The sequence below is a fragment of the Balaenoptera musculus genome, chromosome 20 (genome assembly GCF_009873245.2).
Source record: "Balaenoptera musculus isolate JJ_BM4_2016_0621 chromosome 20, mBalMus1.pri.v3, whole genome shotgun sequence".
Classification (NCBI taxonomy): Eukaryota; Metazoa; Chordata; class Mammalia; order Artiodactyla; family Balaenopteridae; genus Balaenoptera; species Balaenoptera musculus.
Window position 1 is genome coordinate 38,548,121 of NC_045804.1, and position 23,347 is coordinate 38,571,467.

Below are 23,347 nucleotides of genomic sequence, written 5' to 3' on the forward strand. Positions count from 1 at the left end.
ATACAACATAAGGAATATAGTCAATAATACTGTAATACTTTTGTATTGTGAGAGATGGCTAGCTACTAGACTTAACGTGGTGATCACTTGTGATGTATTTAAATGTTGAATCATTATGTTCACCTGAACATAATGCCAACTATACTTCAAGTAAAAAAAAAGTTAAAAAGGCTTAAGTGACATAAAAACTAAATATAGGGCTTCCCTGGTGGCGCAGTGGTTGAGAGTCTGCCTGCTGATGCAGGGGACACGGGTTCGAGCCCTGGTCTGGGAAGATCCCACATGCTGCGGAGCAACTAGGCCTGTGAGCCACAACTACTGAGCCTGCGCGTCTGGAGCCTGTGCTCCGCAACAAGAGAGGCCGCGATAATGAGAGGCCAGCGCACCGCGATGAAGAGTGGCCCCCGCTTGCCGCAACTACAGAAAGCCCTCGCACAGAAACGGAGACCCAACACAGCCAAAAAAATAAATAAATAAATAAATAAATAAAGGAGTTCCTTTAAAATAAAAATTTAAAAAAAGCCTTCCATTGAAGAGCTCCTCGGAGCACCTCTTATCTACTAGATGAGATGCTGCCCCATTCGTGAATCGTTCAACAAAGTCAATTAGGTCTTCAAATTTACTCGGTTGAATTTAAAAAAAAAAACAAAAACAAAACTAAATATAATGCATGAACCCTGAATGAATCCAGGTTTTTTAAAAAAAAAGCTATAAAAGAATTTTGGGGACACATGAGGAAATCTGAATGTGGACTAGACATTAGATAATACTATGGAATCAATGTAATTTTCTTAGGTGTGAGAATGGTATTGTGTTTTTTAGGAGATTGTCTTTATTTTGGGGAGATACATACTGTGGTATTTAGGGTGAAATATGTCTATAATTTACCTTCAAATGGTTCAAGGGAAAAAAGTCTATATAAATATGTACACATAGACCAAAATATGCATATAAACACACACACGTACACATATACACACTGATACATATATGTAGAGAGAGAGAGAAAACAAATATGACAGTAATAACAACTGTTAAGTCTAGGTAGAGGTAACAGGTGCTCACTGTACAATAGTAAAAATTTTCTGTGGGTTTGAACATTTTAATAATAAAAGGTTGCTGGAGGACAAAGTCAGATACTTGAAAGGGACCTTTGAGACATGGTCCACTCCCCTCAGTCTGCAGATGAAGAAAAGCTAGTGCAGTGGAATGAGCAGGGGACTGAGCCAGAAGACTTGGGTTGTCTTAATCTTACTTCTGCAACTAACGTCATAAGCAATCTTAAGGCAAGATTTACCTTCCTGGGTCCCCTTTTACACATTGGTGAAAGGGATGAATTGGACTTTGTTTACATATCATTATCTCATTTAAGCCTCATAAAAATCTTATGAGGTAGGCATAGATCTTCCTGTTAGGAGGAAATTAGGGTTCAGAGAAGGGCATGGCTATGCGATGGCAAAAATGGGAGTGAGCTGCAGACTGACACTGGGTCCAGAACATCTCCCACGATGCCACAAAAACATCCGTGCCTCCTTCAAGTTCTACAATTCTGACTAAGAACTCAACAAAATGTGGTCTGATCCTGAAGCTTGCAAACAAAAGAAAAACAAATCTTCTAAAGGCAACACATATATATTATATGTGGGAGTAAGTCAGGAAATAAGAAATAAGACTGTAGTTAGTGGAGATTTGAGGTTCTGAAATTTTATCTGAACTCCAGAGGAGATAATGTTAAAGAAGTTAGGTTTTATATTCCACTTCTTCTTTCCAAAATGAGGATAATGCCTGTCTATCTGACTGTCCATCCATCCTCTACTTATATCTAAAGGATATGAACTATTACATGCTAGAGTGGGACCCCCTGGGATTTTGCTCAATCTCAATTCTAAAGGGATACTCTGGTCACTGCACTGATGCATTGAAGAGGCATTAAACTTTACAGTTAATTCTCCAGGTCACTTCTTTCCAGTGGTGTCCACTGAGGCTTTAGGGGTCAAAAGTGGGGTTCTAGCAATAGTTGATTCCCCCTAAAATTTGAGGAGAATAAGCAGAGATATCTTAGAGCTATAAAAATGCCCTATTTTTTTAAACTAATAATCTAGATCTGATTGATATAAAGAAGCAATCAGTTTCAAACTACCACCAACCTTTGTGGCGGATATAAGGCTTTATCTGGTTCCAGACTTTGGTCAGCAGGCTGAGTTTCAGACGGTTATAAGGTGAATTTGATACTAAGTTTGCAAGGCACTGCAAAACACAAAGAAGAGCTCATCAGTGGGCCTGATATAGTCACAGCATAGAGACAAAATTTTAGAGCCTTTAATTTAGAAAGTCTTTAAATTAGAGCCTTTAATTTAGAAAGTCTTATTTAAAAATCAGTCCTTTTTTTTTTTTTCAGGGGGACTAGCACTTGTACTCTCATTGGTACAACTTAATACTAAAGATAAAGCAGTATTTTTAGTAAATCATTTATTTGGACATACAGAGATTATAGGTATGATCAGACAAGTAGGAACAGACTTCCAAACAGGATATCTTTAATAAAATTACTACTTAGTTATATTCTTAAGTCAATTCACTTTGGGGCAATATAAACATTATGCAAAAAGAGAGAAACTGCCTCTGTAACTCACCGATAACTTGGCACATTTACCTTAATTATCTGAGTAAGGGTCTGTGAGGATGATTCAGCCACCAAAGCTAACAAAAGACATCTGTGCAACTCTTTAATGCTAGAAGCGATCATTACAGAAAAGGGAGTGAAAGCCCTTCTGTGGTCACTGGTATCTTCAGCAACAGAAAGAAACTGCTTTGAGCCTTCCAAGATGGCAGATAAAACTTGCAGAGCACAGGCACGTGTCTGAAATTTCAGGATGATGCACATCAGTTAGAAATCAGGACTCGAATCCCCTTCTTCCTATATATGTTTTTCATTTTCAAAGCATTTAGGATCCCTTTAATTAGAGGAATAAAGGCAATGTGATTATCCACCAGGCCCTAAGAGCAGCCGTGAACTAAGCCACCTGCGTGCCGCCCCTACCCCACATTTCAAAAATCCAACAGAGCCTCAAATCACATTGCTGTTATTAGGGTTTCCTACTGTAAGGAATAAACCTAAGCTGCCCCACAGTATAAAAACCTGATGTCACAAGCATGAAAATAACTTAAAGATGAGAAGCCTAGTTTATTAAAGCATAAAGCCAAATGAAAAGAGAAAAGCAAACCGCCTGTGGGCAGGAAAAACTACACGCATCTAGGGTCTGTTTCATATCAAAGTTCCTGAGGACCTTCTGCTTTACGTTCCAACCTAAAGCATCCATGAGTGCTCAATATAGAGATATTAGAAACTTTGTGCATACTCAGCCTGGCAGGCACCATTAGTGACCCAACTTTCAGAAACATTCTTCTAAGGTACAGAAAATAAAATCTGCAATAAAATCTTTGATACTCAAAGGAATACTATTAAATATAACTTTATGGATAGAAAGGAAAACATGTGCACCTTTATCAATGGACTGCTCTATTTATCACGAATAGTGCCACTGCATTAAGATTTTCTTTATAAGGTTAAAAGATTACTTGTAATTGGTATTCTGATGATTCTGCAGTATTAAAAATCAGAAAAGAAAAAAAGAAAGGAAAAGAAAGCCAATTTAACCAAAATGGAATGTAGGTGATAAATGCAGGACTACTAATATGAAATAATACTGTACCCTCTTTGGCCAGCTAACCCCAAAATGTCAATTAAACCTTTCAGTCAGATATTTAAAAAGCAAGGAATCAACATTATAATTCTAGGATCTAATCTAAGTATTTACTCAATATGAAGCATATCTTGAGTTTGGTGTGAAAAAGGTTTTCCAGAAAATCTTCAACTGTTATCTCCAAATTACCAAGAAATAAATCATTTCTGCATGCTTTTTGTAGAATGGAATCATAAACAAAAAATTTATTGCTTTGAGAACAAATTTGTAGTATAGTAGTATGAGTCTTTGGAATTAAGCATAATCACTTAAGGAAGGCAGGAAGTTGACAATGTATTAGGAAAGTGTGTGTGAGAGAGACAGAGAGAGAGAGAGCTCGTGCACAAGTCAGCTGGTCCAAGAAGAACTCAGATGAGGTGCCAGCAACACTTTTCCATAAAGCGCCAGTAGCACAAATTTTATAGTCTAGACTTCGCAGGCCACAGAGTCTTTGTTGCGACTACTCAACTCTGCTATGGGAGCACAGACACTGTACAAAGAAATAAATGTGACTGTGTTCAAATAAAATTTTACTTATGGACAGTGAAATCTGAATTTCATATAAATTTTACATGTCACAAAATACTATTCTTTTGATTAAAAAAATTTTTTTGAAAGTGTAAAAACCATTCTTAGATCATAGGTCATACAAAAACTGGTAGTTGGCCAGATTGGGCCCACAGGCCATAGTCTGCCAACCTCTGATTAGACTGCTGGCTGGTCTTAACCAAAAAAGGCGGATGTTATGCTAAACCTCCATTTCTTTAGAACATAATTAAAAATTATAATTTCAACAGCTCAACAAACCAAATAAAATTAAAAGCCAAGTTGTAGAAAGAAATAAACTAATACTCAAAAGTAAAAATTTTTCAGCTCAATTAACTTTGGTACCCAAAGTGGGAAAAAGCATTCATGACTATCACAGATGAAAACAAAAGAATGTCACTGAGGGCTTCCTTGGTGGCGCAGTGGTTGAGAATCTGCCTGCCAATGCAGGGGACATGGGTTCGAGCCCTGGTCTGGGAAGATCCCACATGTCGCGGAGCAGCTAGGCCCGTGAGCCACAATTACTAAGCCTGCGCATCTGGAGCTTGTGCTCCGCAACAAGAGAGGCCACGATAGTGAGAGGCCCGCGCACCGCGATGAAGAGTGGCCCCCGCTTGCCGCAACTGGAGAAAGCCCTCGCACAGAAACGAAGACCCAACACAGCCATAAATAAATCAATCAATAAATCAATAAATTAAAAAAAAAAAAAGGAATACAACCAATATATTAAAAAAAAAAAAGAATGTCACTGAAATTAGTCATTTTTTTACCATCAAGGTATAAAATCTACATGGAAATATGATACTATATCGAATTTTACTTCTCATAGTGCTGATTTATTTCCTTTAAACACTGTTTTATATACCTTTGTTGTTATAAAAATGCTATTCATGACACTGAATCAGGTTCAAGTTCTGCTTCATTTATTTTTATATCAATATTTAATACTGTTTACCATTCTAATCAGCACTTCCAGCAGAAAGTACTGATGTACAAGCAAACCATAAGAGGTGCAGCTCTCCAGAGAGCTCATTTTTATTGTCTGAATATTTACGTTGGTAGATGAAAGCCTTTTTAATCTTATAAACATCAGTGCACTCAGTTTCACTAGAGGGTAGTTTTACCCCCTTGGGCACGAAGGCTTGTTCAAAGGTAATGAAACAAGAAAGCACTTTTCCTTTTTTGCTATTTAAGGATATAGTAGAAATTTTTGCTGAGGTAGCTCAGTCAATCCTTATTTTTTCCTTTTTTATGTATGTTCAGCCTCAGCATATTTCTGGAAGAGTGATGAAGTCGTCACTGCTGGGAACGGCTACCACTGAGGTTTCAATGCAGGGCACCTGGCTGTGCTTGTCTTTGGCTTTGTCCAAGTCCTGATTATTCTTCACATATGTTCAGGGTTAATTTCATTTGAGCACACCCCCAAAGTTGGGTGCCTTTTAGGTGGAGGCACGTGCATACTGTGTCAAGGTCTCTAGATTTAGAGACCTCCAAGCAAAGGTCACCTGTTCTTAACTGACCATAAAAGAGGAAACCTGATTACCTACCATTCCGTGATGGTTAAAAGTTTCAACTCTTTATTCTCTCTCCTAGTTATGCTATCTATTATCTAGATTTTGATTTGTTTCCACATTTCATAGCTCTCTAAAAGAGAAACAAATAATCATCATGGAATTTGAAAATCAGGATAATTCTACAGGTACCAAGAGGAAGGTATGCCCTACAGTTTGTCCCTTAGGTCAAGTCTTGTTGATATATATACATAATCTACTTTTGTAACACCTGAGGAAATCATAAAGAAGAAATTCTTAAATTAGTCATATTGTTACTAGTAGTAGAAGTATTATTTTAATTAGTCGTATTATTATACTGATTGCTCTATCTTGCCTGAAAACATAGGATGTGCTTTCTGAAGCACATTTCCAGCATGTAAACATGTGACAATTTCCCAAGTACCATCACACTGCCAAATCCTAGAGGAAATTTCTAAGTTTTCTCCTTCTCAATGAACCATTCTAGCATCTTACATTCCAGTTTCCTGAAAATAATCCCTGTCATTGTTGGTGTTCTGAATGGAGTAGTCCAATCATGTTTCCTTCTGCCCATTTCTCTCTGGAAAATTTCTCAGTATATCAGTGACAATTGTGCTTCCAACTGAATCTACCATAGGTCACATCAGAGCTGCCATGAACTCAAAACCATCATCACTTTGTACTTCAAGGAGAAGAGACACTATTTTTGTCTTGTCATGTTTCATCCTGGCTAAGACAAACTTCAGTCTATGCTATCCAACTCTATACTCACCAGAGGTGACCACTCAGCTTTTACACATGGCTGCGCCTTTTAACCTAGCTCTGATCAATCCAGAATGCTGTTCTATTCCAATGACATGAACTAGTACTTTTTTTTTGGCCATTTCTTGCGGCATGTGGGATATTAGTTCCCCGACCAGGGGTTGAACCGGCACCCCCCGCAGTTGAAGCTCAGGGTCTTAACCACTGGACTGCCAGGGAAGCCCATGAACCAGTACTTTTAATTTTTGCACGTAACTTTCTAGAAGTCTTTCTAAAAAGCCTCTCTCACTGACATCATCTACCAAAACACTTTCTTCTAACATGGGTCTTGGTTCACAATTAATTACACACTATGGACAGTTTGCAGTGGTGCGCTCCAAGACCTGTTGTGGACAATTATCCTGACACTTATTTATACCCTTCTAAACCTAGTATCTGCTAAAAAATCTGAGTATATTCATTTCGCTTGCCATTACACTGACCTCATGAATTTTAATCATTACTTTGATCTTTTAAAAAACCTGTATAAGAATGATGACTGGTCTTCCCTTTCTCCAGGACCTTTGTGTGGCGTTCGTACTAGACCTAGGACTTCTCCAGAACGGAGTTCTATATTTTTTTTCACTCATCACGTCTCTTGCATTACTGAAATTAAACAGCAAGAACATATCTAAGAAGTACCCCAATCAAGGAGGACCACTTTGCAATAAGTAAAATTTCTCATGGCAAGTCAAATGTAAATGTTTGAAAAATACAAAGATATAAACATCATGAAAATTATTTCAATCTACTTTCATCTCCATCTCCTTGGCTACTTACGGCAGCTCCCCTCAGCTGGAGGGTCTTCAAAAACATAAATACATATATATATGTATTTTCAACCTTCATAGCAGTTTTCCTTCCAATTACTAGAATGGCCTCATTATTTATTTATTTGCCACCACCATTTTTCAGGTTCTCATTTGCTGATGATTCAGTCAATCTGAAAAATTTCTACTGGTTTAACTATTTAGTATATTGGGTATTTGAAATACTGTACAAGGCATTTTTTTGTGTGCATAATTGAGGCTAGTTTATTTTTCTCCACCCTGTAAAAGTGTTGAAGGGTCATTTAGAAGTTTTCTTATATAGTAATTAGCTAGTCAAGGAGATGATCAAAGGGAGTTTCAATGTATGATGGATTGCTAGTCCTCCTTACTTTTAAGGGAAAAATCTTAAAAACAGAAAATAATACTATTGGCCTAACTAAAACCATTCATTTTGAGAGGGTAGGTTAATTACCTGAGGATAACAGATGCCATTTGGCATGAGTTTTTAATGTTCGTTATTTTAAGAGGAATCTAAACGGCAGACTATTTTCCTTATTTGGGTAAAAAGCTAACTTCTGGAAAAGAGCTAACATATCCAAGAAGAGGCAAATATTCGATCAGCCATAGTTACCTTGCTGTAGCTATCCACGACTGCCAAGTTACTTTTCCTTCTTTTCTAAAAATAAGTTTTTCTCATTAAACTATGTATTACTGTTTATTACCTGTGATTTGAAAAATATGGAAAAGTTGAAGGAAAAAAACCACTGTTGGGATCATATAATTCTATATCCTATACTTTCATAAAGCCTCATCAGCATTTCCCTAAGCCTTACACATCTTTCATAACCATTATATACCATGATGTTACACTGAGAATTAAAGCCACTTTTAACTTTTTTCTATTATAAACACCATGGCAATCAACGTTTTCATAAAAGAGAGAGAAGCACAGCTGCTTCAGTGCAGCTCAAAGAGGACACTGAAACAATAACTCAGTGTGCTCATGCTTCAAGCAAGCCCTGGGGCAGGAGGTGAGCTCAGTGTGATCTCCCTCTACCTGATATTCACATAAGCCCATTTCCTATCCTCCTGCCCATTTAGTGGTTCTCAAGTCAGGACTTGGGTCGGTATTAATAAGAGCCTTGTTCAGATAAGATCAGATGGGGCAGAGAAAACAACAAAGACTTGTAAAGATTTTCTTCCTAGTTATAACACTTAGAATTTAAATGCTCTTACCTTTGGAGAAGGATCTTTTAACGTAAGAGTCATCAAGGACACAGACTGTGGGCTTCCAAGCTCAGGTGTATCAGGAACAAAGGCTGACCAGTAGCCATAAAGAACTTTTTTTTCTATTGATTTTATAGTAGAAAGAAAACAGGCTAATGCTCCTTGGCGAACTTTGGCTTGGTAAGACCTTTAATAACCAAAAGAAGGAAGAAAAAAGCCTTTTAATTGTTTTTAAAAACATAAGCATGAAATGCTATTTATTCCAGCCATCTCAAATGATACAGTGGGAAATTCAACATTCTAAATAAATCTGAAAGACGCCAACATTTTAAAAATTATTTCAAAATGTGATCAAAACATGTTAAAGCAATTTGTTTATCTAACAAGTTAATAGAGTCAACAATTAAAAAAACACAACTAGATAGAGAATAAGAGGGCAACATTTTGATATTAGGAAATCAGTATTAAATATGAGATACTGTAGAGTATCCATTCATCCAACAGATAATGTACTGAGAATCCTTACGTATGTGCCAGGCACTGTGCTGAGGCTGGCAAACATAAACTAAGTCCCTGCCCTTGACAAGCTTATTAATGGCAGAGACACAGGGTTAAAGAGATTACAACACCGTAATCAGAGATAAGTCAAAGAGTCACATAGGAGGGGTACCTAAGCCGGAATAGGGGGTCAGAAAAGGCTTCTCAGAGTATATGATTGCTGAGCTCATACTGAAGATGGGTAGTGGTTAACAAGGCAAAAGGCAAAAAAAGTGAAAGAAAGAATAACCCAGGCAGAGGAACCACATGTACAAAGGCAGATAAGAGAACAATGCAAAGTGCAGAGTAATACAAAGTCCCACGTAAATGAGACTCCTCCAAGTTAAATCACATGCGGCAGTCAGACTTTTAAGCAAGGTTAGAAACTTATACACACAACTCAGAATGTAAGGCATAAAAATATAACAAAATACTACTACCTCACTTGACTCTGCATGCCTCCTTCAGCATCAGAATAGTCTGACTCACTACTGCTGACTCTCTTCCAAATGGAAGAACTGAAGGATGAGGAGACTTGGTCTTTTCCTGCAGCTCCACTTCCAGCTAATGGCAAACTCGGAACACCCAGGGCGGAGGGGCACTGAGTGTCCCCTTTATGCGAGTTCAGTCTGCCTGAGCCAGTGACTGGGGCTACTTCTCTTTCACCACTGGATTCTTCCTCCTCCTCCTCTCCTTGCTGGATTTTCTTCACTTTTACTTTTGATTTTTTCCTTTTATTCTGATTTTAGGAGCAAATGAAAACATATATATGATAGCTATTGGTAACTTCTCATTTGATAATTACTAAGTATGTCCCCAACACGTAGTATGGATAAAGAAGAGGAGAAGAGAAAAAAGCGGCACTTAATACTCCATGCGTCAGGCACTATGCTAAGTGTTTATGTACACCTTACTGGACCATAAGAAACAAGGTAGGAAATACATGGGACAGAGCAAAACTTGTGACCTGGGTTTAATAAATTCTACATCTGTGATCCTGGGCAAATCATTTAGCCTCGCTGAGCTTGCCTTTCCTCATCTGTTTAAGTACGGACTAATGCCACCTTCCTTGCACGGTTGTGAATGCATTCAGCCTTCTCAACAAAGGTTCTGCAAGAGATCAAGGTCTACAGAAAGTGACTTGAGTGATTATTTTCTCAGGTCTCCCAAACAGGATACGCAGCTAGCACCACTCTAGATGCACAGGAGGGATGTTACTCCTTTACATACAATCCAGGTTTTAGAGCACTGGGGTTTTGTAGATATAAAGTAAAAGCCTGGGACTTCCCTAGTGGTCCAGTGGTTAAGACTCCACATTTCCACTACAGGGGGCACGGGTTCGATCCCTGATCGGGGAACTAAGATCCCGCATGCCATGCAGCGCAGCCAAAAAACAAAAAACAAAAAACAAAAAACTTAAAGTAAAAACCAGTTTCTTTCTTTTCTCCTACTTCCTTCTTTCGGACATCCAAAGATCTTTGGAATCTGTGCTCTCCTCTGCATTCTCAAGGTCCCTAACCTTTAGGAGAGAAGGTCCTCATGACTTCTACCTTGAGTTATTAATGTGGCTCCAGACTCACACCCTTTTACTTGCTACCACAGTGACTTCTCTGAAATGCCCATCTGATATCACTCCCCTGTATCAGATGCTTCATTTCCACCACCTATAAGATAAAAACCCAAACTCCTTAGCACACTGTGTATGACCCTTATGATTTGGCCTCTGCTACATACTTGTCCCACCTCCCCCTCCACACACCTGACACTCTAGCCCATTGTTCAACTCGCATTCCCTAAGTCTGTGTACCTGTTGTTCCCTCTGAATAAAACATTCTCCTTCCTTCTCTGTACAATTACTCATTCTTGAGGCTCAGGTTAGCCACTGTATCTTTTAAAAAGCACCCCCTTACTCCTCTATTCGTTGCCCTGAATGTGCTCCTAGAATACCCCCGTGAATATTCTGTTGAAAGAAATCATAATACTGCACTGTAGTTGTTTATTTATCCACCTTCGCTTTCTCCCCCAAATTCCTAAAACCACAATCTATGTTCCTAATGCTTAGCACAATGTCTGGGATATAACAGATGCTCAGTAAATGTTGACTAAGTGAATGAGTGAAAGAATTTCTAATTATAAGCATTTTAATCAGGTATTACATTTCTAGGTGTAATACCTCAGCCGTACATCTGTATGCTTTAGGTTCTCCAACAGAAACAGGAGGGAGATGGCAGCTATCTGGAAAGACTGGGAAATTTGGCAGTGGCAACAGAGACCTATAATATTTACCAGCTAGTGTCTTGGAGAAAAAGTCTGTTGACCTGTGGTGTTGAGCATTTGAGGGATGCGGATGCTTGGCTATGGGTATAAAGCGAATGCCCATTTTTATAGCTGTTACATTGCCTAGCCCGCTTAGAAGTGTAAGATGCTCTAACTGGTAGTTTTAGCAGCCTGATGAATTTAAATTTACTATGCTAAAAACCCTAAGTTGAAATCAAATTCAAGGTGAGTCTTTGGCACAGCAGTGATGCAAATCATAGAAAACACACATAGCAAGCCAATTAAAAACAATCCACAACTTAAGGCTAAATATACGTAAATGTACCACAGCTGGTCGAGAAGTGCTGGATTCTGTCTGCTGCGGTTTGATGGGTGGTCGTCCATCATACTGAGGAAGTGGCGTCGGGTACAACACCGTGGGCATCTCTATGTTTAGTCCAGGGAGTCCATGGAACATGGTTTTCTAATGATGATGATTAAGGAACACACAAACACACATACAACGAATCATAAAACAGAATTATTCACCGTGTTCTGAATCACACAGATGAACAGATTAATGTTTAAAAGCTTTATTAAGGAAACTGAAATGGGACAGAAAATAGATACCCTGAAGGTTTAGAGCTTAAAGGAGAGTTTAATTTCATCTAGACCAGAGGGATCTGGTTTGGCCAGATCCGGTTAAACTTTAGATTCTAGTTTATTTACTTACTAATTTTATTTACTAATTTAAAAAATTTATCCAATCACTTTTGTCCAATATTTTATCTATAATTTTTTTAACCAATCTATAATTGTTATTTAGCATATCCATGTCCAAATCTAGCTCTCTGTTATCTATTAGGGAGTAGGGGAGATGGTATAGGAAAAGAACTAAAGTTTTAGTCATGATAAAGCTGTTATCATACATGGCTTTGATCTAAGGCCACCACAAAGTTTCTTACTATTTCTTGGCTGAACTGAAGACAGCTGGATCCCCAGAGAGGTTGATCTGACTCTCCCACTGACTGGCAGGCTCAGAAGCCAAAGGATGGCAGCCTAATGCTTCACGTCTTGATTGGCCTGCCTACTACGTGGGACCTAAAGCCAAGGAGAAGCACTGGTTCCTCTTTCAAGTCCAAACAGATTCAAGATAATCTAAAATTAAATCATCTACAGATCATACCTCATAACCTATTCCCAATAAAATTTTAGAATTTTGATAAATTTACTAAAGATTTAGTCTTTAGAGTTCTTAATTTTATTTTATTTATTTTTAATTAATTTATTTATTTTTGGCTGCATTGGGTCTTCGTTGCTGCGCACAGGCTTTCTCTAGTTGCGGCGAGCCGGGGCTACTCTTTGTTGCAGTGCATGGGCTTCTCACTGCGGTGGCTTCTCTTGTTGCGGAGCACGGGCTCTAGGTACGCGGTCTTCAGTAGTTGTGGCTCGTGGGCTCCAGAGCGCAGGCTCAGTAGTTGTGGCTTGCGGGCTCCAGAGCGCAGGCTCAGTAGTCATGGTGCTCGGGCTTAGTTGCTCCACAGCATCTGGAATCTTCGTGGACCAGGGCTTGAACCCGTGTCCCCTGCATTGGCAGGCGGATTCTTAACCCCTGTGCCACCAGGGAAGTCCCAGTTCTTAATTTTAAATATATTTAAATATGAACATTTTATTCTTCTCTCTTAAAATATAATACCCTAAAGCTAGCCTTGGAGTAATGATGTAAACTGGTCCTTACGTCTGGGGTGTAAACAGGAAAGACACTAACCACATGAGGACCTGGGGTTTAAACAGGCAATGCCTTACCTTTAGCACAGCCAGAAGAGCTCCAAGTTCATCAGTCTGTGTCAGTTTCATCTTCCCACCATTTAGAAGAGACTGTATACCTTTTAATGCATTTTGTAACAACTAGAGGGAAAAAGGAGACCACGTTAAAAGGTAAATGAAATTTGGTTGTCCAGGGACCAACTTCCTAGCACCACGTAGGATGGAGAAAGAAAAGCCTTTAGATGATGAAAAAAACCTTAGACAGGGGAGGGGAAAAAAAAGAGCAGAGATGAGGATCCAGAGAAGAAAGCTGATGAGCTACTACTAATTATTTTCTAGAAGAATGGAGCGCTTCTATTGAGTAAGAGTGGTCTTTCCGTACGTTTATAAACCCGCACGTACTAATCATGAGCAAGAAAAAAAAAAGAAGAGATGTTTAGTGGGAAGAGTACGATAGGAATAAAAATGCAGCAGCAGAGATTGGAAACAGGAAATCTCTATCATGCGGTAACCAAAGCAGCTCTTTTCACAGCAGCTCTTAAAAGCAAAGGAATGTATGTGGGGACAGGTTTCTAGAGGGCAATTCGGATCAAGATTAATTTTTTGGCCAGTAATGTCATTTCTAGGATTCTGTCCTTAAGAAATACTCCCTACGTGGAAAGGATGTGAACTGCAGCCTTGTTTGAAATAGTAGAATCACTGAAAAAAACTTTAATTTTCCATCAATTATGATAATTATTTAAGAAGCTAACCCTCTGCTACATATGAAACTTAACAATAACAGCAAGCACTTTTCCAAGCATATTTAAGTGCTTTTATCAACAGTTCATATACACCTCATAAGACCTCTACAAGGTAGTTACAACATTTCTCCCATTTCAGAGATGAGGAACATGTAGGCTCAAGAAGTTAAGTAAATTGCCAAGGTCTCCCAGCTACAGCAGTTAGAAAGCATGAAGTACATCAACAGGTATTGAAAAGATGTCCAAGATATATTAAGTTTAAAAAGGAGAGAGAGCTGCAAAACAGCATATTAAATATGATCCCATTTAAAAATTATAAATATAAAAAAAAATTATAAATATGCTCATTTATATACAAAAAAATCTGGGGGCATGTAGAACAAATTGTTCCCAGTGGTTCTATCTAAGCTGGGGACTATAAGAAACTTTCGCCATCTTTGACTTGTAATTTTTGAAATGTGTCACTTTGAGTTTAAATCATGTTAATAAACTGTCATATTTGCATCAGGTTTTTAAAAAAAGAAATAAAATAGTGCAGATATTGTTGAAATCCACTCCTTTCCCTTCCATCTCAAAGACAGTCACTAGTCAGAAATTTTTTATTTCCGCTTTTATAGTCAGGAGGGTAAAAACAGTTTAAGAACCTAGAATTGCAAAACAAACAAACAAAAATGGCAAAACAAAAAACAAAAATAATTTCTTGTAATTTAAACCTGAAAAATATGGGTTCAGCCTTTTTAGATTATAAACATCCCCTTATGCCTATATCTCTAGACAAAACTAATACAGCAACAAAATTAAACTCTTTAATAGCAGCTTTTGTTCTACTGCTGCTTCTAAACACATCTGTAACAGTCACAGAATTAGTGGTAGTCTCACCTACCATGCAAAACGTGATATCATCCATATCAGATGATTTTGGAGACTGTAAAGTGGTCAAGAAAGCTTGGAAGCAGATATTTTGGTAGGGCTCCTCCAAGTACGGCTGTCCTGGCACACTAAAAAACACACAGAAAAAGCAACTTCAACTCAGTCGCCTTTGAAATGGGGCTTGCAAAAGAATAAGAATTAAAATTCCGACTAATGGAGTTGGAATATACCCTTGAATGAAACTGTATCATAAAAGATTGTGCACTCTGGTTAATTAACTACTGCTGTGGACAGGCACGAGGCGGGAACGAATAGGAAGAAGAATGGTTTCCACAGGGAAAAGTTACAGAAGTCTGTAGTGAAACAAGTACACAGAAAGCGAAATCTTTTTTATTCTGCTTTTCAGTTCTTAGAGGGAAATAATGCAGACAGGTTGTCAAGCTAGAATCACACAGCTGAACCTGCCTTCCTAGCCACTGGACAACACTGCAATGTAGAGACAAGATATTACACATCAGTTCAAGCTTGTGCCACTCATTTTCTATTGCATGAATTTAGAATTGGGCAGCTGGGATTGGTTCTGTTCTCTTCAAAGAAAGTGGCCTTGACAGATATATCTCACCAAAGCTTAAATTAAGATGAATATATCCTTCTAGAAGACTTAATATGGTTAGAATTTATACCAACAGAAAACAAAACCTCAACATATTGCACATATATCACTTTTACCATATTTTAGAAATAAAGTCCTAGTCTAAGGTCCCAGTCCTTCACTTCTTCATAAGCTTTCTTCACAAGCAACGTTAAAATTAAAAATAAACAACATAAGATGATGTCATTAGCAAAGAGCACGGGAAATGCAAAGTAGGTTATTTTTCTAAGTTGGCTCTGGCTTCAGACAGATTGAACCACCTACAAAGGGCCCATGAGAGGCCCCATCTTATTACACCTGGGAAGTCTGACTGAATCCACATACCTGAGACATAAGTTTGCCATACAGTGCACTGCAGCTCTCCTAACTTCAGGGTCCGACTGAGCCAAGTCACTCAGCTTCATCAAGAGTCCGCTCTTGCCAAGCAAGTCTGGGAGGTACTGAAACAACATCACAGCCAATGTTGGCCGAAGAAAAGCTTCTAGGAAAACATTACTTTTTAAATAGATTTCTTTCTTCTTTTTTTTAACTAAAGGGAATTTAGGTACCAAAAGACTAGCTGCTAGGTAAATCCTTCAGACAGACATGCAAAAATATGCCCAAAACACATCAGTAAGGATCAGCACTCCCAGCCTAGGTTGTTGCTGAAGCTCTTTCGTCTTGGCTGCATAGCTGAAGGGTCATGATAATAATAATAATGATTAATATTTACCAAGTGCCAAGCACTTTACAAGTGAGACGGAACTATTTTACACGTGAGAAAATGAGGCTCAGAGTGACTGAGGAAGGGTTACTCAACATTACACATCTAACTAATGGCAGGACAGAAACGTGAACACAGGCTTGCTGGTTCAGAGCCTGTGCTCCCAACCTTTCAAAGGAAAGACAGAACGCAGTTTAAACTACCTTTTGACACTTTGAGCCATTGCAGTAAACCAGGGCTGCCAAGGCTTGGAGAATCTGCATGTGTGTCCAGGAACTGCACTGCTGAATAGCAGAAATAGTATATGCCAACAGGAAATCCAGGTTCTGTTCATCAACAATCACCTATCAAGAGAGGGGAAAAAATTACATGATCTAACTTCTAGAAAAATATTTAATCCTTTTCAGACATGAATGCTCACCTGAATCAAGCTGTGTAAGAGAAAGAGAGCGTGCATGTATCCATCTTTTTTGTGTCAAAAAAATCAGCTTTAAAGACCGTGAAAGTTTGATCGAGAGGACCCCCTCCCTGCCCCAGGGCCTTGCTTACTTCTTCCCCTTTACTCCCTCTACTCAAAGTAGAACCTGGCAAAGTCCTTGTAACTTTTCCTTGAACTAAGCAGACACGGGTAGCTGTAAATACACAGATATGTAAGACTCAATCCGCTGAAAACTTTTAATTCAATTATGTTTCCTAGTAAATGCTCAACAAATACCTTGTGACTAAATATGTCTGCTAAATAGCTACTATGTCTCTGCCATGATGTGGGGAATATAACAGAAAGAGATGGCATATTCCTGTCCTTAAGGAGTTTAAAATTTTATTGGGATAAAGTAGGCTAATCCAAGTACCAATTCATGGACAACTGAAATAAACCACCACCAAATGTTAGAAACTTGGTTAACGGCTGTGGGTGCCATGGGTGACTAGGAACCTTTCCAACTGCCAGTGTTAAAAAGATGTTACCGCTGAGAACAGCAAACATTCAGAAGCCACCACATCAGTTTGAAAAATTCTAAACTTGAAAAGAGCCTTATTTCATTTAGCAAGTCACATGCAGCAGACACTGTTGGTTACCTCCAGCATATTCATCCCTCTTTTCTTGCTGGCAGAATACTGATCTTATTTGGGTGTCTACCTTCCCCACATGAGACCTGAAGGTAAACCCCAATTCTGCTAAGACAGTGGTTTTCCACCAATGGCAACTGTGTCCCCCAGGGAACACTTGGCAATGTCTGTAGACATTTTTGATTGTTCAAATTGGAGATGCTACTGGCATCCAGTGGGTAGAGGCCAGGATGCTGTTAAACATCTTCCAATGCACAGGACAACCCCTCATAGCACAGATTTATCCAATCCAAAATATCAACAGTGCCAAGGATAGGAAACCCTGACATAAGGGCTGAGCTGCATATTGTAATCATCTAGGGAGCACAGGTCCTCCAGGTGATTCTGATGGGCAGTCAAGGTTGAAATCCCTTGTTTAAGCCATTGATGGTAATACCATTCCCCTGATCAGACTGCTATAGAGGGGTTCTCGTATGACCTAGGTCTCTCCAGCCTGATATCAGGGAAGAGACTGCTGGAGAGTCTGTGAGGCAAGCTTCCTCATTCTTAAATAAAAGAGACAAAAAATACATAGTTCTTTTGCTTCTGCTGGGTGTTATTTATTTTCCATGGGATGCCTGGATTTTAAGTGTGAGAGTTGCTAGCTGAGGATAACCCATCCACTGAGGATGGCAGGATGGAAAGATGCCAGAAAGCCTCAATTATTAAGTGCCCCTAAAGCTGCATCCCTTGGGGCTTGTGATGTAAGATCATTTAAAAAAAATTATTTAGCTATTCTGGCTTGGCTCTTCTGTTTCTTACAGCCAGAAGCATCTTAGATTACATAATGCTAACTGGTAAGTTTTGTGCTAACTACATTCACATACTCATGTGGTAGCTTATAGTAACAGCCTCAAATTTTGAACTGTTCCTAAAAAAAGATACCAGATTTATTTAGCAAGTTGGAAAAGATTCTGAAGAGAGGGGAGCTATAGTACAGACCTTGACATAAATAACAGGGATCTTTTTATCTAGGTCCCCTTGCCCCTAAGCTACTTCTTATGTTCTATGAAGACCAAAAGTAGATGACAAAAATGGTAGCTTTGGGAGAGGGGAAAAAATACTGGTAGGAAAGGGGTAGGGAATATTTCAATTTATTCATAGATATGTCTTAGTCAAATTTATCTTTCCTGAAAAATTCTAAGACCTGGGGGCTTGAATGATATTGGTTTCCTGAACCAAACAGATAGGAATACCTCTGACAGACAAACCTGCAGAATCTTTTTTTTTGGTCAGAGTTATATTTGTTTTAATATAATTCTTAGTAAGGCATTTGCTTCTCACATTTGCACCGCTTCTGAAAAGACCAGCCTATCATACTTACCACAGATATAGTATCTCAAAGGTACTTACTTATTCTCAAAATTCATGATCTGAATTCTAAAGTTACCTATATGATTACCTGTAGTGTGTTAAGTAAATGGTGGATAAGCTGAGACAGTTTGCTGACAAGATGATTCTGATTAAGAGGCACCAGTCGGCAAGCGTGGACAAGAAGAGTACTGACGTCCTACCAAAAAAAAAAAAAAAAAAACAATCAAAAGGTGCTATACCTGTTAGCCAAAAGAAGACCCGCCCCCAACACAGCCAAATGAGAAAATAAAAGTGAACGTTCACACTCCAAATGGGGAAAGATGAAATATGAGGCAGAGAGTAGGATGACAGCATAAAAATAGCATGTGCTAAAAAAGGAAAAGAATCAATATGATTTTTCTCAGGCTAAAGACTCCAGAGTCTCTACATATGTAGAGACAGTACAATTAAATAACCAAAGAAAGGATTCCAGAATATAAAAGCACACACTGAAATTAAAAATACCAAAGAGTAAGCAAACCAAATTTGCAATGTCACTAGGAAAATCAGAAATGACACTTGTCCAAATTTAATGTAAAATTAGGAATTCTTTTTACCTATTTGCAAATCACACCATTCATTCATCTATTGATGTTTATTGAATTAAAAAGCTCTGAGCACCTTCTCTGTGCCAGGTAGTGTGCCAGGTCTTTGGGCTCCAAACATGAACAAGCATATTCCTGAATCTCAAAGAGCTCACAATCTAGTGGAAGAGACAGAAATACTATTCACAAATAATTAAAGTGAATTAGGTGCTGAAAGAATTCAATACAAATTCTGCGGGAACACAGTAATTAGGGAGGTCTTGTGGAGGTGATTTGTAAGCAGAATCTGGAATGGTCTGAAGGATGAGTAAAACTGTGCCAGACAGACAAGGCACCGAAAGACACAGCAAGCAAAGGGAATGGAGTGGGCAGGCTTGGAACAGGAGTAGGTGTGGAACACCAGGATGTGCTTGAGGAACAGCAAGTTTTAAAATGACTGCACACAGGGCACAGAAGCAGGAGTGACAGGACATAAGACTGGAAAGTCACAAATTATATAAATAAAGCAAAAGTCCCCGACTCCTCCCTTAATGCCACTCCCCTCCCTAGTGACGCACACTACTATTTTGTTGTAAACGCTTCCAAACATTGTTTTGAACTCTTTGCATCTATAAATGTACATTTATGTTCAAGCCCTCCCCACCCTATATTGGTCTCATACTGTAACTTGCTTTGCCCAGTTACCAATATGTATTGGAGATCCTCCCAAATCAGAGTCTTACTTTTCTAATGAGATTCTTTTCCGATGAAGAAAAGGTCACTCTGGCAGGAGAGCAAAGAATGGTTTGGACAAGGGCTGGAGATAGTAAGTTAGAGGAGACCAGTGGAACAATCCAGGAGAGTCATCTTGCCTGAGGGCCTAAGGCTTTGGCAATGGGAATAGAGAGGAGGGGATGGACTGAGAAACACTGCTGACATAGATGCTGAAGAATCCAGACTGGATAGGATCTGGGAGGAAGGAAAGGTGAAGAACCAGTGTCTGCACCTTTGCTCTGTGTGACTGGGCAGGCTCTGCGTGTTTGTGTGTGTTGGGGGATGGGACGGATTGGGGATGTAATGGGTGTATGGAGACAATGAACTAATTTTTAAGAATTGTCAAGTTTGAGGTGCCTGTGAGCACCAGAACACAATGGTAAGACTGGGTCAAGAGTTCAGGGAATTCAGTAGCATCCAAGGCCTGATGTGTGTGAATACTATTACTCAGAGCCAAAGTACTTCTAAAGAGGCGGCAGAGAGTGCAGAGCTAGCATGGAGTAACAGAAAATGGCTGGGACTTTGAGACACTTTAGTTCCAATTCTAGCTCTGCCTTTTGCCAGCAATATGACATGGGACCTTTTTTGTGAGCCTCAGTATGTTTAGCAGTAAAACAGACCTAATAATACTCATGTTCTAAGATCCCTAGAACCGTGTACGGTAAAGTACAGTACGTGGTAGTAAGGAATTTTATACACAAAGTGCTCTGAATGCGGGGAGCGGAGGGATGGGAAGGTGGCACCAGAGATGACACCTGCAATGCTATCAGAGCAGAAGTCATCAAGCTGGGTTTTGAAAGAAGCTAGTTTGCCAGGCACGGCACGGTTCTTCCAGAAAGGGAGGGCGGAAAATGTGCCACGGACGGAAGGAGCAAACGAGCCTGCAACTAAGCACGGCGACGTGGGGGCGGGAAAAGGCCAGAGAGGCGGGCGGGAGCCACCAAGTAAGGTCCCTGAAGGGTGGGGCCGGGGCCAGCGGGCCTACCTCCGGGGCCACGCCGCTGCCCTCGCTGTAGTTCTCGGAGATGAGCTGGTCGAAGAGCAGGTGGATCTCGGTGCGGCTGGAGCTGCTGTCATCCGGGCGCAGGGCGCAGAGCCTGGCTGACAAGCAGCGGAACCCACGGCCCTGCTCGAGGGGTGGCTCCCGCTGCGCCTCTTGCGCCGGCCCGCTCGACAAAGAACCCACAACCTGCGCCGCCGCCATCTTTGCTACGTAGGACCGCAGGGAAATACTTCCGGGGTATTCCCCGCTTTCGCGCGCCAGTTCCGGAAATGCCTGTTTCAAACCAGAACCCGAGGTGGGAGGGGTTCTGAGACTACAGGATCGATCCTCGGATTAGTGCCCTGTGAATGTATATCAGAAATTATGTGGGAGATTTTTTTCGCCGCCCACCTCTCCTTGAGCCCTGACTGAAAAGTGGGGACTCTATTTGTCCTCCCAGAGAGTTTGTTACTGGGCAGGGCTGACATTCCTGTTTAGTACTAAGCGTTTCAGATTCAGTCTGGGGTTTCAGGAAGGCCGCTGTGGAGGGGTGTGACAGAAACTGCTAGTTCGACATCCTTCTCTTCTTACATCGTATTGGAGCCCCTAATTTTTTCCCTAGACACAAAACCACCCTGAATAAAAACTGTGTTCCCCAGTATTCTTTGCAGCTGGCCGTGAATCCTGTAGATCTAAAAGCAACTAACCACACAGAAGTAATTTGGGAGTTCAAACTGAACCATGTAAAATATAACCTGCCTAAGGGTGACATGGTTGAGATTGGACACCCCAAGATCTCCTGAAACCTTAAAAGCAAGACGCTGGAAAAGAAAATAGCCATTTAAAAAGCTGTGAACAGTTTTCAGTCACACCGGAAGTGAAGGCTTGAAATTTACATTTGGGCAGACTGGGAAAACCATCTCTAGGACGTTTGAGTTATGCAAATATAAAGCAAATTCTCACCCATAACTCTTAGAGAAATCCTTGAAGTCACCCAAATGTACATATTTTATCCTGTGAATAAAATACTTATGTTTAGCAATGAAAATTGGTGATACGCTTTAGAAGAGCTAGTTCTCTGAAAACGTTGGGATTCTTTGGGGAGAAATACTTATTTTATTTTGAATTTAAATTTCATTATGCTTGTATATTATTTCTTCTTGGATGGGTGTATACATATGTATGTGTATTTGTGATATTCAAACATTTGCTCAGAGAAGATCAGGAGCTGAGCACTAGTCACTGATTTTTTTTTTTTTTTTTTTTTTGCCACACTGTGCAGCATGTGGAATCTTAGTTCCCCGACCAGGGATCGAACTGCGCCCCCTGCATTGGAAGGGCAAAGTCTTAACCACCGGACGGCCAGGGAAGTCTCTAGTCACTGATGTTTCAGTTTGAATTCTCCTAAAGCAGAGCCTCAGGTGAGGTTGATATGTGAGTGATTTACTCAGGAATGAACAGGAAAGAAAGGGGAATCAACAAAAATATGTGCTATCCAGGGGCTTCCCTGGTGGCGCAGTGGTTGAGAGTCAGCCTGCCAATGCAGGGGACACGGGTTCGAGCCCTGGTGTGGGAGGATCCCGCATGCAGCGGAGCAGCTGGGCCTGTGAGTCACAATTACTGAGCCTGCGCGTCTGGAGCCTGTGCTCCGCAACGGGAGAGGCCGCGATAGTGAGAGGCCCACGCACCGCGATGAAGAGTGGCCCCCACTGCCGCAACTGGAGAAAGCCCTCGCACAGAAACGAAGACCCAACACAGCCATAAATAAATGAATGAATGAATGAATGAATGAATGAATAAATAAATCCCATTTAAAAAAAAATGTGCTATCCAGTTGCCCATTGCAAGGGGTGAATGATTGCTCAGTCCTCGGGACTTTATGAAAAGCCTTATGGAATGCTCTCAGAACCCCTGTCCTGAGGAATGGAAGGGGGGAGCGTATATCTGCCAGCCTTTGACCTCTGTTGTCAAGTGTTGCTCCACCAAGCATTAACTCTCCAGTGCTTCTGAGTTGAGCATGCGTCAGTGTGTGGTGGTTCCTGCAGGAGTCTCTTGTTGCATGGACAAAGAAGTCCTGAGGCAAAAGTGAGAGGTGTGGGCTACTAGGGTAGGAGTCTGACATGTTAGCTTGTGCTGACATGTAGTAGATGCAGGAGATAAACTGGTTCCTATAGCAATGATTAGGATAAGACTATAAGGCCAAGAATATTTGAAGCAGTGCATAAGAGTTGTCCAACACACTGGACTAGGAGGACTTGAGACCTGGTCATCACCACAGTGAAGGTGGCATGAAAGAAACTGTGGAAAGGACCTAGGTTTGGTGTGGCTAATCTTAGGTTGAAATGTGGATGACCCACACTTAGTGTTATTCAAGACTGAATGACTCAGATATTGTGAACTATACCAGTCTGTTGAGTTCTGATGGAGTATACCCTTGTGGATGGCAGTGTGGTTTCTCCA

At 40.1% G+C, this 23,347-nt stretch overlaps 1 protein-coding gene across 1 annotated transcript in view; it reads right to left on the reverse strand.

Moving 5' to 3' along the window:
* Positions 1 to 21,126, reverse strand: part of HEATR6 (HEAT repeat containing 6) — a 44,209-nt gene extending 23,083 nt beyond the window's left edge. The window contains exons 1-11 of the mRNA XM_036835838.1: positions 20,891 to 21,126; positions 18,657 to 18,764; positions 16,351 to 16,491; positions 15,769 to 15,884; positions 14,806 to 14,920; positions 13,219 to 13,320; positions 11,759 to 11,896; positions 9,597 to 9,895; positions 8,629 to 8,806; positions 2,654 to 2,860; positions 2,148 to 2,247 (exon numbers count right to left, since the gene is read on the reverse strand). Coding sequence (XP_036691733.1) covers positions 2,148 to 2,247; positions 2,654 to 2,860; positions 8,629 to 8,806; positions 9,597 to 9,895; positions 11,759 to 11,896; positions 13,219 to 13,320; positions 14,806 to 14,920; positions 15,769 to 15,884; positions 16,351 to 16,491; positions 18,657 to 18,764; positions 20,891 to 21,109 — 1,723 coding nt within the window. The 5' untranslated portion in view covers positions 21,110 to 21,126. The remainder of the gene's footprint in view (positions 1 to 2,147; positions 2,248 to 2,653; positions 2,861 to 8,628; positions 8,807 to 9,596; positions 9,896 to 11,758; positions 11,897 to 13,218; positions 13,321 to 14,805; positions 14,921 to 15,768; positions 15,885 to 16,350; positions 16,492 to 18,656; positions 18,765 to 20,890) is intronic.
* Between the last annotated feature and the right edge of the window lie 2,221 nt (positions 21,127 to 23,347).